The sequence below is a fragment of the Vigna umbellata genome, chromosome 1 (assembly GCF_029865625.1).
Source record: "Vigna umbellata cultivar VRB3 chromosome 1, Vumbellata_1.0, whole genome shotgun sequence".
NCBI lineage: Eukaryota > Viridiplantae > Streptophyta > Magnoliopsida > Fabales > Fabaceae > Vigna > Vigna umbellata.
Window position 1 is genome coordinate 103,423,307 of NC_142165.1, and position 18,705 is coordinate 103,442,011.

An 18,705-nucleotide genomic window follows, 5' to 3' on the forward strand; every position below is an offset into this window, starting at 1 on the left:
TGAGCATAGAAGCTTATGCATTGAAAATAGACAGTGCGAAAAAAACAAACAATAATTTTTTTTTAAAGAAAAATGACTGAAACTTAGGATCTAAGAAATGAAAAAGGAGAAGGAGTTTACTCGCAATAAAAACAAATCCAAATATAGAGCGCAAAGGCATTACTTGTTTCTGAATAAAAATATTCTTATTCAATCTCCCAATTATAAATAATTATATATAATAATAGTTAAACTTTTATAATAATGACTTCAAAATTTATACAAATATAATTTTATTATTTAGTTGTCATAAATTTTACTTCCAAATTTACAAACTTCCCTTCCAAATTTACTCTCGCTTACCTACAAATCTATTCAAATAAACAACAAAAAAATTTTACTTCAAATTCTTTCAATTAATTTCCACCAAATCCATTTAAATAAAAAACCTAAAACTCGTTATTCCTGTGAACGAAACAATAAATTAATCCGTCTATCATTCATTAGATTTCTTCTACCTTTAAAAAAAAAAACAACAAATTACGTGTTTTTAAATTAAAATGTTTATATATTATCACTCAATCTTTTATTTTTATATAATTACTTCAAAAGTTCTCTAAAAACATTAATTACTTAATAGAGACAAAAAAATTAAGCTTATAAACAACTCATTATTTTTTGAGTTTGTAATGAAATATAATCTTATATCTTTCCTCGAAAAAACAAAATATAACACTTTATTATTAGCAGATAAAGAAAATAACACTATTATTAGATCTGTCGTTTGCACGCGAAAAATGAATAAATATAAATACGCATTAAATACAGAATTACATTTGTTGAAAAAGAAGAAGAAAAGTGAGAAATGTAACGATAATAATAATAGTTTATATGAAGAAGAAAGATAAATGAAGAAGGAAAGAAGAGAATAAGTGCAGTGATCTTTGTGCGTGTGTTGTTGCTGATCTTGGTTGGGTGTGAGTCTTGGGTGTGAAAATGTCGCACAGCGATACCATACCCCTTCACCCATCTTCCCAATCCGACATCGACGAGATCGAGAACCTCATCAATGCCAGCGTTCACCAATCAGTCCCTCCCGCACGCCCTCCAAGTCCCCCACGCGCCTCCATCCCGGTCTCCGTCTCCGCCGCCCCTTCCCCCTTCATTTCTTCCAACCTCCCTACGCCGCCGACGGTCCCCAAATCCTCCTCTTCCGCTCCTCCCCCTCCCCCACCTCCGCGTTCCGACATCTCCGGGTTCGGACCCGCCCCCAACACGCTCACAGAGCCCGTATGGGACACTGTGAAGCGCGATCTTTCGAGAATCGTGAGCAATCTGAAGCTGGTTGTCTTCCCTAACCCTTACCGCGAGGACCCTGGTAAGGCACTCAGAGATTGGGATCTGTGGGGCCCTTTCTTCTTCATCGTCTTTCTCGGCCTCACCCTCTCTTGGTCTGCCTCTGTCAAAAAGGTATATATCTATTTCTATCTTCGTTGTACTCTTTCTTCCTAATTGGTAGGGTTTGCAATTCAGATCGCAAATCGCACTTTGCTGATCTGTCGTCATCACCTTCTGATCTACTTTTAGTGGCTAGCTCAGCTGAAATTTTCGTGGTTGTTAAGAATGGCGTGTCTCTGGATAGAATCGTTGGGTAGAATTCACTTAGGAGTTTCACATTGTGCCTGATCTTGATCGTATTGAAATGTGTACTACAATCACTTGGCTTTAAGGCTTCAAGTATTGCTCTCTGTGTTTGATTGTAAATATTTGGCGGAAACATAGAATGAAGAGAGCGAATGTATGCATGTCTACGTTCTTTAGTGCCATTTCTGGTGTTTTGTTTCTTTGCTGTGTAGTTTGATCCTTTCTTTTTGCTTACATTATTTTGCATTATGTTACAAATCGAATTGTGATTTATCCTTTCTTAATTTAAGTTGATGGTTGTGATTGTGCCTGTTGGGTTTCGGTCATCTCTGTTGATCGATTGTGTGAAAATAAATTGGTGCGGTATAAATCTAGTTTCTAAACATATTCTCGCAGTGGCACAGTACATTATTTTGGTGTTGCATTAAGCCAATGGTCATGAACCGTGGTGCTGTTGATTTGACATTCTCTAACCAGCATTTTTGTCTATTGGTTTGCTGCACGTGTACAACATATGTGGCGTGGAGCAACATTTCTACCAAGTGTTTTTCTTTCCTAAATCATTCTGCTTCAGTTTTCCCAATTATAAATTCTTCATTACGATGGTAGAATTGGGCTTTACATAAATCATGAATTGGGATGTCTATTTTCCAAAGCGTAATCAAATTGTACTGTTTATCTTAAGATTCATGACCAATGGCGGAAAAACATGACTCGTAGATCATTTTACCGTACAGAAACATGAAAAATCAATACACACGTTTATGCTGACATATAAACTTCGAGATATTTTTTATTTTATTTTCAAAATATCTTGATAAAATTAAATTTGATTATAATAATTATAGATTTCACTTTTTGTTTTATTTTTTCTGTATTTTGATTTGATTAAAAGAGATTAGAGAATCATGTGTGATTAGAGGGTCCGAGATATAATTCTGACTATCCAAAGTTGAAAAAAAGTCTGTCTTAAAACTATAACACAAAAGTTGCTTAAGTAAAGAAAAAGTACGTTTTTGTTACGGGTTAGGGTTATGAATAGGGCCGTCTTTCTTTTCTGATCCACTACAGCCGTGAGTGCAATAGAATGTGTAGAACTGCAGTGTGACATTATTTGCCTGCTGTAGGTGCCATTTGTTTTTTGGCTGTGAAAAGTATCATTAACCATTACGTCTTGATGTGGCACAATGACTCTTAGATAGAAAGGGGCTGCAGCCCGCTATGGAAGAATAGAAAAATTTGTATGGGAGATTTGATTCACACTATTCATGTGCTACTGAGGCACAGAACTAATTCAACCTACTATCTCTATCACCAAGCTGATGAAACATATTGTATCACTCAAATGTATCGAGAATCATTATCCAAAGTAAGGGTTGGCATTTGTGATTCCCTGAAGAGCTGAGGTAGTCATATGTTTGGGTTGATGAGGTTTCTAGTGAGCAAATGGCATGGAAGTTAGCAGTTTTTGTATTCAGGGGCTGCTTATTTTAGCTTACTTTCTGTTTGTTATTCATAAAAACAGTAGCTGTGATAGATGCTAGTAAGAGCTGGTATTGGCTGTACAAGTCTGAGATATCATTAGACATGCTATTGGTATTAGAGAAGAGCATCGAACTTTTAGGATAGTGAGTGTTCAGTATGGCATAACGTTGTTAGTTGTTGGTGGTTTGAACTACATTTTGGTTTCTAGCAATAGAATTTTTCTCTTCCCAATAGTAAAATAATTTGTAATGATTTATTTTTCCTTTTTATGGTAAGGAGTAGTTAAATTTCGGTTTGTAAATTATTAATTTATAGAGGGTGATGTTTTATTTACTGGTAAGTCCATGGAGCCAACAGTCATTTGTAAAAAAATATATGGCTGTTGGATTCAGTTAACTTTGTATCAGGGTTTAATTTCTTAACCCATTCCCTTAGTCATTTGAGCTATATGTTCTACCCATAATTGCATCTATAAAAATAATCTTTCTCTTCTCTATGACATGGTTGCAGTAGAGTGCTATTACAGGAGTGTGGAGTGTCCTTTGTGCCACTATGGAATTCAATTAGTGGAGCAGTTTCAATAGTGACCAATGCAGCGTCTTTTTGTGTTCTATAACGGCACTGTCATGATATAGGCTTCGAAACCCCATTTTTACCCCTTGAATAGCATTGTTTGGGCTTTTTTTGGGTAAAATATATCTCAAAAACTTACTTCTATATTGTCCTCTATTCCTTCACACATAATTGGACTATCTTTAACTTGTCACATTCGTTCTTCTCCCTTTCAGACTTCACATTCTACAATTCTTTTTTTATTGAATTTATTGTGTTCTTGCTCTATTAGTTTCACTAAGTTACTTCTGTTTTGACCTCTATTCTTTTGCACAATGAGATTTAAGATTATAATTTTTTTTATCTAATTTGTAATGTTCTTTTTATATTTATTTCATAATCGTCTTCTAGTTTATTGGCTTCACCACTATTTCTTATTGCTCTTGGATTGATGGTGATTGTGTGTAGACTTTGACATTGTATTTCATGAATTCATATGCTTTGTTTTGCAATGAGTAATTGTGTGTAGTATGAATTATTTAGTTTGTATTATAATATTTAAAATAGTGGTCATCTTGCGTCTTGCTTTAGTGTTTTCAGACTTAGTCACTACATGCCTGCTGCAATCTGAGATTGATGACGGTACTCCGTGATTCTAATAAAATATTCTTTTCCTTTTATAAGACTATTTGAAGTTTGATATCAGTTAAATTATGAATTTATTGAGGTGGATAATGTAATGATTAGTCCATGGAACCAATAGTTATAAATTAAATTTTATGTCTGGATTTAGTTAATTTTGTATCGGGGATTCAAATTTCTTAGTCCGCTACTTGGTCCTCCGTTGTACCATGTGCTAACTTTGGTGCCTCTCTAGTCTATATACGCTTCTTTTTTTGCCTGCGTTGTAGTTTGCATTAATGAAATCTTGGTACAATGGTAAATTATTATTATGGTTTGAATCGTAGCCACACTAAGTGGGAAGTTTGTGCACTCGATTGTCATTTATTTGCGTTGTATAATAAAGTGAATCTGATCAATGTTAGTCGTATTTTTTCTAACATCTTTTTATCTGATTATGTCTCAGTCTGAGGTTTTTGCTGTTGCATTTGCTTTACTTGCTGCCGGCGCTGTAATTTTGACATTGAATGTACTTCTTCTGGTAATTGCTTCTTTCTCTGTCTTGATGTGGTCCTATTTTGAGTGTTAACTATGTAATGTTGAAGGGCGGTGGACCTGGCCATTCTGGAAAGTATAATGTAATGAATAAAGACAAACATTTGACTTTTTTTTTCATCTCTTCAAACTTTCAGGGTGGACACATTATTTTCTTTCAGAGTCTGAGTCTGTTGGGTTATTGCTTGTTTCCTCTGGATGTTGGTGCATTAATTTGTATGTTGAAGGACAATGTCATAGTTAAAGTGGTTGTGGTATGTGTGACATTGGCTTGGAGCTCTTGGGCTGCGTATCCTTTCATGAGTTCTGCCGTCAACCCAAGGAGAAAAGCTCTTGCACTCTACCCAGTTTTTCTCATGTATGTATCTGTTGGTTTTCTCATCATTGCCATTGACTAAATGCATCAATGCTTCTGATTTCTTCTTTCCGATAACCACCTGGAATCTGTTTCTAAATAGGAATTTTTGTTTAATGATCAACCTTTTCTTTTTAATTCTTTTCCGCCCTTCCTTTTTTTTCTGTTTAAAATTTGGTTAGATATATTTGAAGACAGACAGTTGTATAATATTACGTGGAAAGTATATGGTGGGATAAAGCTTGCTGCATAAGTATTGTTTTCTCTTTATATTGTGTATTATTTAATGTGCATGTGAATACTGATTGAAGGGCCCAAACAGAGAAAGAAATTGATCAAATGAATTATTTTATTTTAGGTGAATTACTCCAGTAGTTGTCAAAATGCAAAACAAAACAAAACCAATCCTTATAAATAGTTTATTTTAAATTATAAGAACGAAAAAGTTGGTTAATGAAGATAAAGGTGACATGATATTATATGATATAATAACTGTAATATGCTCTTCTATTATTTTGTTTGGCGACATGCTGACAACTTAACTGAGTATCTAACATTTTAATAATTTTTATTTTACAATAATATTTTGGTTGATCTGTTTTCAACACTTGTTCTTTGATTCTGTCACTTGAGAAAAGATATTTGAGATGTAAGCCATTAATGTATCTGTTTTCAACTTTGCGTAGAGTGCTTTCAATTTAATATTTTTCTGTTGCATGTAGAGCACGCATGAGTTTAATAGTCAACATATTTATTTCATCACTTAGTAATTCGCTGTTTCGGATTGCAGAAATGGTGTAGAATTAGGGCGTAAAGAGAAACTATTAGGTGGGAAATAAAAACAAATGTGTTTGGGGAGATGAAAAGTAAAAATAAGGGTGTGAAAAGTTGTGTATGATCGTAATAAGAATAATTGTTTTATATTAATATATTTAATTTTTTTTTAAATAATTTGATACAAGTTATTAATTTTTAAAACAAAAATTATAATTAAAATGGATTTCAAATTAAATAAAAACTTAATTTAATAGTAAAAATGTTATATTCAAAAGGAAAATATATACAGACAAATGTATTTTTTTTCTTTCTATTATGACATGTCTTTCCTCTCCAATCATATAGTTCATAAGAAAGCATACGCATACCCTTGTGTCGTCTGGTATTTCTTTTTAAATCACTGGAAACAAACTAAAGATTGGGATCATCGGCAATACAAACACAGGTAATAGAAGTGTAAGAGGATTGTAGTCTAAATTAAAAATATTATTTTCCTCATAATTTTATCAACTGGATATTATTATTAGTATGTATTATAAATATTCCATTAAGTTATAGTTGTAATAAATATTTTAAATAAATGATTATTTTTAAATTACTTAACCTAATAATTTAATTAAATTATAACCAAATTACGAGGAAAACAAAAGAATTTTTATTTTCCATCAACAAAAACTGACATTGAAAGTGTAATGGTTTATCCGTATTAAGTTTACTAGCATATTTTAAGATGATTGGTTTTATCTTAGTTTACCTAAAATAAATACTACATTGATCTTATCCACAATGCTGTTTTAAGACAACTGGGCATTTCAATTATTGATTAACGAGAAAGAATGTGAGAGAAACTTAAAAAAATATCTATTTAAGTAACTGTGTGAAATAATGTTAGTCTATTACCCAAATAAAGAGGCGAATCCGTTGATTAGGCGAATGATGGTTGCTTTAAAATGAAAAGCCCTTGCACTGCAATCCGACAACAATGATATAGATGTTGGAATCTCGTAACCGAAAAGGCTCAGAAGAAAAGCTTAAATAATTAGGATTAGTAGGTTAAGATTGAGACATTACAGCATTCATTGTTTCCCTATTTCTAGATTGGTGGCGGCGTTACTTGCCCTATCTTTTCACCACTTATTACTTCCTACTAATACTTATTCAAATTTCCTTTCAGACTTGTTTTCATCTTTATTATGAATAGATTTGTAATTGAGTTTCTTCTCTCACATAGTCTAATGCAATTTCAACACGCTATTATACATAAATCGAATTTCTAAGATAAGCTTTCTATCCTATATATAAGTTGGTGTACGTAGGGTCAAATAATAAGTATTTAGTTGGCATGCTCTATACATTCTTCTTAAAGTATATCATTTCACTTCCTCAGTAGATTTACGCATTTTGATATGACCTCTTTTCAACGGATTCTAATCCTTTTTTTTCTTCACATCTATTGGAAGATCGATGTTATCATATTAACTTGTGCTCTCTTTTTTTTTTCCTCGACTTAATACTTTTAATTAATTTACTTTTTATTTTCACTCATCTTTCCATCAAGTGGAATATAAAGAATAAAAGTAAGTTCAGTTCACTTTGAATCATAAAAGGGCTAAAAATCATAAGTAATCTAAAGACTGCATGCTGTTTTTTATTAATTCAAACTGAATTTATCCGAAATAAAATAAGTGAAAAATATTAAATAAAAATATGTGAGATTGAATGTAAGCCATAATGACCATCTTGACTAATGATTTATGAGAGTCCAAATAATTTACTTAAAGATAATTTTAATCTTTAATTTTTATATAAAAATATTTAGGATTAAATAATTAAGCTGTTACACACATATTTATAAATATATCATATTAGAGGGAGTATGACAATTTTGATGACCTCTATTCATATCAATTTTTATTGACTTAAATGTTTAGTCTTTACAGATAAACTTTCTTTTATGACGATTCAAAATTCGGTTGCATGTCAATAATCAAACCAGTGTACCTCAAAAATTACTCGATAAGAACAATTAGTTTTTTTTAATGACTTTATTTTAAAAGAGAAAAGAAAAAAACTTCTTAAATAACATATATAATAATAGAACGGAACCGAAGCCACCCTCACTCTTGTAAGCTCATCCACATAAACAATGTTCTTTATTTTACAAGAAATAGAGAGAGAACGAAAATTATAAAATAAAATATATGAGTTACACAATTTTAATTTTTGTCTCTCCTCATCTCTGTTCAGTCAAACATGTCGGTATTTATATTTTCTGTTAGTTTCTCTTATCACCACTGTATTTTTCTTCTATCATATACTGTTTATTTATTAACTGAAAAATAATAATATAATAAGAAACTGTGTGGTTCAGTCGATAAAAGAAATATCTAAGGTTTATCTTTCGGAATACCGCTCTCTTTTTTAATTATATTTACTTTATAAGTTGTATTGATTCTGACTTTCTTCACTTTAATAAATTTAGGAGAGATTGATCGAGGAAATTTAAGAGAATTTGAAGGTAAATTTTTTATTGTTTATTTGAATAAATTTGAAGATAAATGAAAGTGAATTTTGAAGTAAATTTTTTAATCTGTCATGTCAATCAAATTCTACACTAACTCTTACAAACTTTATTTTCAAATTCACTCTCACTTACCTCCAAATCCACTCAAATAAACAACAAAAAATTTATTCTCAAATCCATCCAAATACGGCTATAAGATACTATAAATAGTGTGTTCAATAAGTAAAACAGATAATTTTAAGTTTATGAACTAAAAGATAAAGATTGTAAGTAAAAATAATTTTACCTAGAATTTAATATGTTTGTTCGAATCTAGAAGCAACTGACCATATTTTAAAAAATGGTAACGTGAAATTTGTTTTTAGCAACAGTTCCCGAAGTTGTGCATTCAAATTTCGTTGAAAAGAAGAAAAGTTATTTGGAATGGGAGGTGTATATGAAACAGTCAATTTCAAAGACTGAGAATTGATAATGAAGTTGAAATTCCCTACAGAAATTTATTCTTTTTTATTTTCTGATAGTTTCTCAATTAAAATTTTGGTCAAAAAACAATAAGCAATTGATTCGATACGAACGATATTAGTCGAAAGAAATTGTAAAGCATCTCTAAAGTATAAGAAAGTGGAAGGTGGCTACAATTTCTTGATAGCTATTCTTCAGTGAAAATAAAATAAAAGAAAGAAACTGAAAGTAATTTATTCTTATAACCTTATCTTGTCTTAATATTCCTCAGTAATGGAAGGCATTGAAAAATGGAAAACACGAAACCTAAATTTTCTAAATTTTGGCGATGAAAACTGTCTTAATATCGTTGTTGGCTTTGCTTTGCCATGGAAGTTTGCTTGCTAATACTTGCATTTTCATTTTTTTTATTGTGATTGTTTGTTGGAGAATTTAGTCATGACTTTGTATCAATATCCTATTTATTTTATTTACGTTGTGTTTTTTTAATACGTTGTAGTGGTAAAATAAGTTTGTGTTTTTTATACTTTAAAAACATCTAAAAGCAAAATTAAAGTTTAGTTTACATAAAACATGTTGTAATGTCTACATAATATGATAAAATATTCACATAACTTTTTATCAAAAATTTTAAGACAATAAATTAATTAATTTTCAACTCTATATCATACAAAACTATATTTCTTTTTCAATGTTTATCATTTTTTTTATCATTTTTTTATCATTAAAAGGATGTTATTTTTATCAATAATTTACTGAGATTTATTTTTTAGTATTAACTAAAAGACTTTCTTCAATATTGATTAATATTGTTTAGCAATATCAATTGAAAATATTTGTCAACTGACATAGAAATAAAAGAATAGACAAAATTTCTTAACTCTTAACACCATAAAAAATATTTTTGATTAATATTTTATATAAATAAAAATATTAAAATTTACTAAAATATTTAAACATGAAATGATTAAAATAAAATTAATTCAAATTTAATATATTTAAATATTTTAGAAACTATAAAATATTCTATCAAAAATTTCAGTCATTCTTTTAGGTGGAAGGGAAAGGCAGTGCCAGTCTATATATGATTATCCCTATCTAGAGCAAATAATCATCCTTATCTAAACTTAATTAAATCATTCCAAATTAGATTACTAAGTTGATAAGAATGGATTTGCAGTGTTATAGATTCAAAACAGTTTTTGTTTTTAACGAGGAAGGGTTTGTGACTAACAATGTATAATTAAAATATTAATGTTTGAAATTATATTGCAGGTGATTTTTTCAGTAATAGGATTTTTTATTTGGAAAATTGTTTGGAAAAGAAGTGATAAGAAAAAAGTGGTAGAGATTGATATTAATGATAAAACTGTTTGATTTTGCATAGGAATGAAGATATTGTAGGGTGCAGAGAAGTGATGAGACGCAGGCACTCATGACTGCGTCACTGTGGTCTGTGTACTGTAACCATCTATCTGGTTTTACGTGATGCTCATTTTCGTACCTCTGTCTCTGTCTCTGTCTCTTCCTGCCACACAGTCACACACATACAAGACACAGTTTTTGCTTTACGTAATGGCTTACCCTTTTTTAACTTTACCCACTTACATTGTCAAAAAATACTCTTCATCTTTTTTTAATAATACTTTTCTAATTACCATCTATTTACCACACCCCCATCAACCAAAATGCCTCAGAGCTTCTCAGATAAACATCTCCTCACATATTCCAGTAGATTAAAATAGGCTTAATATCCTATTTTGTCCCTAATTTTGCTCGAAAATGTCAAATTAGTTCATCCTTTAAAAAATGCGTCAATTACGTCCTCACTTAATAAAATTTGCATCAATGAAATCTCTTCCGTTAAATCCGTACAAACGACGTTAATTGAGAAAGTAGAAGAAAGAGAAAAATAATTAACACCGTTTGTACGGATTTAACGAAAGGAATTTCATTGATACAAATTTTATTAAGTGAGGACGTAATTGACGCATTTTTTAAAGAATGGACTAATTTGACATTTTCGAGCCAAACTGGACAAAATAGGATATTAAGCCATTAAAATAACTTATCTACTCCACATATTTGAGCGAATTTAAGGAAAAAAAATTATTTAGATTTTAAAAAATAATAAAAACTAAAAGATTTTGAAATCAAAGTTTATAAAAAGTAACGAATAATGTGATAATTTAATAATTTTTTAATTAATAAATATAAGGTTTAATTTTACCACGTTTGTTTTCAGTTACGTTCAAACTTGTTTAAAATTATCAATTTCGTCTAAACATACTAAAAAAATGATTACTCTTCACATTTGTAGCCACTTTTCACTGTGTTCCATTCCATTTTTTATCAACTTATATATATCCTTCTTTAAATAAAAAACAATATTTTAATAATATAAAACGACAAAAACAATATATATATATATATATATATATATATATATATATATATATATATTATTGTTTAAATATATCTAACAAAGTTTTCTTTTTTCGTCAGTTTCAAAAGAATATTAAATTAATAAAAGTATTATAATAAAATTAAATAGAAATAGAATTTGTAAAACTAAGTAGTATTTAAATAATTTTAATGAATAAAATAGAGAGAAAAAACGAGAGCTTATGGGAAAAGAAGTTAATTTTTTTTATGAATGGTTAATTGGCAGTTTTCATTTTTTTTTTAATATCTATAGTGAGTTTTTTTTTTTACTATCAACACAAATGTTATTATTTATCAATAGTTTGTTTCAATTTTCGTAAATGTTGACTGAAAACAAAATTCAACAACATTAATTATGATTGTTTTATGTATGTCTTAGTAATTTAAATATTTCAACCGAATAATTAAGATTAATTGAGATTCAATTTCATGGTAACTTGTTCATAAGTAATAATGAATAATTTCACTGTAAATTGAGATGAGCAAATTCTTTATGAAATATATTTTTTTCAATGTCTAAAATGGTTAAAATTATAAAATTAACACGGAGAAATATTCTGCTGTATAAAACACAATAAATTGTTTAGTTCTTTAAAATTATAAATGTAAAATATTATACTCTTTCCTTTTTCACTTGATGGAAATAATTCAAAAGCTAATTGAGAGCATAGCAGACAATTGTAAGTCATTAAAAAAAATGACGTAAATTAAATCTTTAGATAAATAATGACACATTAAACAAGAAAATAGAAAATAACGGAATAAAATAAATAGTTGTGTTTTAATGATAAAGAGTTAAAGGGATAAGATAAAAGAGAATATTTCATATGAAATAACTGATTTTCTTTTCTTTTCCTAGTTAAAAAATTACTACAAAAAACATATACTTAAATTTAAGCAGGAGAAATAAAAAGGAGAGATTGTTTTATAAAAAAATTATAATTGATACTTTTTAAAATACTATGTGTAAGAGCTAAAGGTGAAAATTAAATGTTAAAAGATGTTATTTTAAAAGGTGTTTAGAAATCAGAAGAGAGAAAGTTGCCAACACTAACAAAAGGTTGTATTTAACAGAAAACATAAGAGAGAGAGAAAAAAGTTAACATTATTTTTGTCTATTTAATGGAAGAGACTTGATTGACTCAAATTTAATCATGTTTGGATGAAATTGACACTCTTAAATTAGACATAATTGAAAGTTGTTTAAAAGGATGGACGAACTTGACACACTACAACCAAACCGGAAAAAAAGAAAGCAATTAAACTTAAACATAAAAGATTACTACATTGTATTTTATTATAAAAATAATTTAATATAAAATAAAACAAATCTTAATTATATTAACATAAAATGTAAGTTATCATTATTTTTTTATATCTATATTTTTCAGTTTATATTTGTTTTTCAATTCTACTTTTAAAATAATTTTTTAAAATTAAAATAATTATTTCATCAAATTTATCGTTTTATTAACATAATAATTTTTTTAATTAAAAAATTTTGCACAAAAATAAATAAAAATTATTTATAATAAAATTATACAAATTATATATATATATATATATATATATATATATGGGGTTTGCTAACGCGCGTACGCCTGTTTTTCAGTTGGTACATTTTAGCAATGTGTACCGGATTTTAGTAGACAAAAATATCCTTATATACCATGGATTCTAAGTTCTAAGGTTAAGGGTATTTTAATAATTTTCATTCTCAAAACTAAAAAAAAAAAAAAAAAGAAACCCCAAAACCCTTACTCACCTCTCTCATTCCTCTCAACCCTTTCTCTTTCATCTTTCTCACTCCAATCTTTCTCTGTCATCCCTACTGTAGCCCCAATTGAAAAAATCAGAAACACCCTACTGTAGTCCCAATTGAAAAAATCAGAAACACTTGCCCTTAAACAATCTTACAAAAAAATGATTTTATAATGAGTTTTGATCTTATAATTTTTGTCTTATCTAATTTTATCCAATTTTCACAAGCATAAAAGAATTGGTAATTGACCTGGAAAAAATCAGAAATACTTGTTGTTAAACAATTTCTTACAAAAAATGATTTTATAATGAGTTTTTATTTTATAATATTTGTCTAATCTAATTTTATCTAATTTTCACAAGCATAATGACATCCGAAAGAATTGGTAATTGGCCTGGAGGGTTTTTTTAGAGATGATGATTCAACATATGCAGATGATGAAATTAGAGAAATTAGTGAAGATGGTGAAATTGAAGAGATCTTGAATGAACCTTTGCGTCAAGGTGAATATGTCAATGACTCAACTCTTTAGAAAGACAAATTGTTTAAAGACAAGTGTTTCTGATTTTTTCAATTAGGGCTACAGTAGGGATGACAGAGAAAATGTTGGAGTGAGAGAGATGAAAGAGAAATGATTGAGAGGAATAAGAGAGGTGAGTAAGGGTTTGGGGGGTTTCTTTTTTTTTTTTTTTTAAGTTTTGAGAATGAAAATTATTAAAATACCCTTAACCTTAAAACTTGAATCCATGATATATAAAGGTATTTTTGTCTACTAAAATCAGGTACACATTACTAAAATGTACCAACTGAAAAACAGGCGTACGCGTTAGGAAACCCCTATATATATATATATATATATATATATATATATATATATATATATATATATATATATATATATATATATATATATATATATATATATATATATATATATATATATATATATATATATTTAAGTATATAACTAAATTAATAACAATCTAGTAGTTTTTATTATAGATATAAAAATAAACATATAGAGTTTTCACTAGTTACTATAATAATAACTATTTATTATTATTATAATTACTATTATAATTTTTATCATAATAATAATTATTCATAGAATTTTCTTTCCACATTTTTACATTTTTTAAATAATTCCTTTTAGTTAAAATAATTATTTTATCAATTTTATTTTTAAATTATTGTTTATTTAAATTTGAAATTTTTTTGTATTTGACTGTTCTTTTAAACTTAATAATTTTTCAATTAAGAATTACGTACAAAATAAATAAAAATTATTTACAATAACATTATAAAAATAATTTATATTTTATTTTATAATTATAGTAATAATAATAAAAATACATTAGTATATTATATTAATTAATTTATAAGTATATAAATTATCACTAGTTATTTTTTTATCATAAAAAATAAACACACGTATAAATATATAAATTATCACTGGTTATTATAATTATTAATATTATTATAATTATTATTATTATTATTATAAAAGTAGTAATAATAATAATAATTTATTACTGTGTATTACTTTAGTATATTATATTAATTAATTTATAATTATATATAGAGAGAGAGAATTATTTATTAATTATAATTATATATATATATAATGTCGATAATCTATTTATATATATAGAGAATTTATTTTTAATATATAGAAAGAATATAAGAATTTATTTTTTATACATATAATAATTGATTTTTTTATCACTCTCGTCATCGATTTCAAATATATGTTTTTTTAGCAACGTAATCTCTTCCAAATTCTAAGAATGGGATGATAATAATGTAATTGATGTAAAAATGAATTTTTATTTTCTCACCATATTCTCCAGTTTAGTGAAGTTCCTCTTTGGTTGTCAATATTGGCAAATTGTTTGATACAGATATGTTATGCACATCTTTCTTTAGGATAATGATGTTTAACAATATTTTTTTGACAATATTTTAATATTCTCTACGTGTTCGTCTGTGATTGGTCTAAAATTACTCCAGAATCAATAACAATAATCATAACCACAGAAAGATACGTAGATGATGTTAAATGTTGTTAAAAAGATGTTGTCAAAATATCATTATCCATTTATTTCGTAAACAATATTTCAGTAACGAAAACAAAGGCTACTCAAGTATGGCTAGGAAGTTTTATCTTTTTCTTAGTTACTTATTTCAGCCTTATTTTTGTGAAAAAATTATAAATAAGTTTAACTTTTTGTTGATGTTTGTGAGATTTTAGAAAATAAGGTATTAAAAGTTATGTGGAACTCAAGTTATTTTAATACTAAGTTCAATGTATAAATATAATTTCTCTTAATGAGTTTCATTATCCAAAAGTATATTATCTTTTTAAAATTTGTCATCTAAAAGCTTTTTACTATCTTTCTAAATCTTTTGACTCATTGTTAATTTGTTTAAAGATTAAAGCTTGTCTAAGTGATCACTTAGGCTAGGTCTTTGTCTGTCCGATTAGTTCTTGCAAAAGGGTAAGTTAATTTCTATTTTTTTCTTTATTTTGTGTGTCTTTTCTATCACATGTGTCATTTAAGTCTTCTATAAGAGTTTATGCTTATCAACGATACTAATGATATACCCTCACCATGTTTATGTGGTTTGTAGGAGCAGATAAAACTCTTTAAGTTGTTGGAGCTTTTCTAGCACTCTTGGAGTAGTTTGGTTTTATAAAAAGGTAATGGAAGCTAAATTACTTTGATTTTAATTGATAAACAACTTATAATTGACAATTGTAGACTTATATGATAATTGGTTTGTGAAATTGAGTTGTTTGATGAATTATGACTTGTTGAGTTAAGTTAGTAGTTTTGAATTGTCTTGGTGATTGTATGCAAGAATGTTGATATGTTGTATGATTGAAATTTCATTTGAGGTTAATTGAGTTATTGAATTGTGTATAATTTAAATATTGGTTGATTTTTAGCATCTGCTGTTAGTGTTAGATTGGGTATACATGGTTGAAATGACATAAATCTGCAGCATTTTGTTATGCATAATTATGCAAACTCATTGGACGAGTATATACTCGATGAATAAGTTAAAATCAGGGAGCTACTGACTTGGTGGTCATTGGGTGAGAAAAATCTCATTACATGAAACCAAAGTCAGTGAGTTAAAGAGTTCACTGACTTAACATTTGTAGAGCAAAAGTATACTCGTTATGTGACTTTTAGGAGAATTGAAATATGTAAGTTTCAGTGGTATTCGCTTAGTGAGCTATCTGGTGGCTAAGGGAATGAGCTGCAAAGTACCATTCATTGAGAAACAAATATGTGGTTTAGTGAAAATACCATAAATTTTAATTAAATTTATATTTATCTCTTATGATGATTTATTGTGCTTGATTATGTGAATATCAAAACAATGGTTGGTTTAGAAACCTGAAATGTAAATGATTTGTGTTATTCCATACATGATTGATGTGGTTAAGTAGTGTATGTAATTATGTAGGGATTCCATATTGGGGATTATCTTGACACTATAATAATCATCCAATCTTAAGTAGAAAAATGTGAGGTATGTGGTGAGAGGAGCAGCAGGTCCGGGTCTAGGGGCTTTGTCTTGGCCAAAGATAGTTAACAGACTAATTTTGTGTGTGGTAGCTTGAGTAGGCAAGCTAATATTCCACTACCATAAGTGAAAAACTTCCAAAGTCTGATGTTAATCCGGATGATCAAGTCTATAATGTATACTCATATGTCTTAAAATTGATTGATATATCTATGTTCATTGGATTAATCCAATAAAATTGTTGTATGATTGTTTATTTTTTTAACATTAGCTTACCCTCATATCTTTATTTTTTTGTAAATTTGTTCTCTCTTTTTCAATGATTATCTAAATGATGTGAGCATATATGCATTTTTTTGTGGATCAGGTGTTGAATAGTGAGGGTGCGAAAGAGTAGAGTAGGATGTTATATGTAACATCCCTTTTTAACTACACTTAATACTTCATAGATAACATACTGTATCATTATTACAGTTGTCCATAAGGAAATGTAAAGGAGTTCATATGAAAGATACATATTTTAAATATTAAATAAAACACTCAAAAAATGATTAGGACTCTTCTCCACTATTCCTCTGTTTCTCTCTTCACTTGCACTAGATCAGATGTTATTCTCTTATCTATTCCTGTATAACACATACGTTATACGATCATCGCACAAACATAAATACCAACACAAACACAAATAAGTAGGGGTGAGTTAACATGCAATAGATCATTCATAAAATATGAATAAATCATAACAATAATTATATTATCATTCAACAATAATATTATATTCAATCATCCTATCATATCGTACTAGACTCGACCATCAGAATGAAACGTTGATGCGAAATCACGGGAGGTCATGTACTCACTATTTTTTTTTTATAGAGACATTATCAATACGTCATACCCTCCACAAGGTTAACTTGTTAATATGTCCAAAATCGACACATAAACTAGGACTTCTTATCCCTCTCACCACATAACTCATATTTCTCTAATTGAGATTGTATAATTATTAGAGTATCAGGATAACCTCCAACATGAAAACTCCCAACATCAACATATACACTAACTAAACACAAAATCTCTCTACGAGATCATTGACCAATATCATATCACAATCATATTTATCATTCTATTCATGTTGATCAACTTCAAACTCTATTTGTTAGTGTTTTCCTTGAACTTGAATTTCATCCATAACTTAAGTATGATGAAAATGTAATAGTAAATAGTTTCAATCACTTTATTTTGTTATAAAATAATTGAATGAGGTATGAAATTATTTTCAACTAATACATACAAATGAAAAAAAAATTCATAAAATATGAAATCTGTCATAAATTGAGAAAAAGATTTCAAGCCACGTATGCATACTAACTCATAAGTCTTGGAACCAATTCCAATATAGAATGAACTAATATTTTCAGCTTACATATATTTTATGTAGAACAAACTAATTCAACCCATATATTGCATGTCAAATGTGGATTGGACCTCAACAAATCGAATTGACCCACATTACTTCTTCTGAATAAAATAATTAAAATTATTAATAAAAAAAATGAAACTACGCTTGTTTCTTTCTCGCATCAAGCATTTTTTTTCCATGTTTTTTTTTCTCTCTTTCGTATCACATATTTCTTTCCTCCTTAGAATACATATTTACTGACTGAAATTTATTTTTTTAATGAAGCACATTGTGGATTTTTGTACCTTTTTGGATAGGCATATAAAGTAAGATATAATAAAGAACAATAGGACAATGGATTTAGTTTAGAGATTCAAGAAGCATACTCTATTGTTCTTCGTGTCCAACTAAAAACAAAACAACACAATTAGTCAAATGCACAAACCATCTTTCTCAGTAATCAATTTAAATCAACTCTTTTTTCTCCTCTCTCCTGTCATATGTTATACACCTTTTTATCCATATTATTACTTCTCAATGACACCATTTTAATAAAATACTATTTGCTTTAAACTGCACTCTTTCAAATGAATACCATGATTTTG

The 18,705-nt window shown here is 28.2% G+C and overlaps 1 protein-coding gene across 1 annotated transcript; it reads left to right on the plus strand.

The window, feature by feature from the left end:
* The first annotated feature begins 829 nt into the window (after positions 1-829).
* On the plus strand, positions 830-5,461 carry LOC124832216 (Integral membrane Yip1 family protein). Its single transcript, XM_047306366.2, has 3 exons — positions 830-1,449; positions 4,748-4,822; positions 4,974-5,461. The coding sequence occupies exons 1-3, from the start codon at positions 976-978 to the stop codon at positions 5,232-5,234; spliced, it is 810 nt and encodes a 269-aa protein (XP_047162322.1). The 5' UTR covers positions 830-975; the 3' UTR covers positions 5,235-5,461.
* The last annotated feature ends 13,244 nt before the right edge of the window (positions 5,462-18,705 follow it).

Excerpts from the sequence above, each read along its gene's own strand:
- LOC124832216 (XM_047306366.2), top strand. The coding sequence starts at position 976 with ATGTCGCACAGCGATACCATACCCCTTCACCCATCTTCCCAATCCGAC. Across the intron at positions 1,450-4,747 it reads GGTCTGCCTCTGTCAAAAAG|TCTGAGGTTTTTGCTGTTGC; the intron begins GTATATATCTAT and ends ATTATGTCTCAG. Across the intron at positions 4,823-4,973 it reads CATTGAATGTACTTCTTCTG|GGTGGACACATTATTTTCTT; the intron begins GTAATTGCTTCT and ends TCAAACTTTCAG.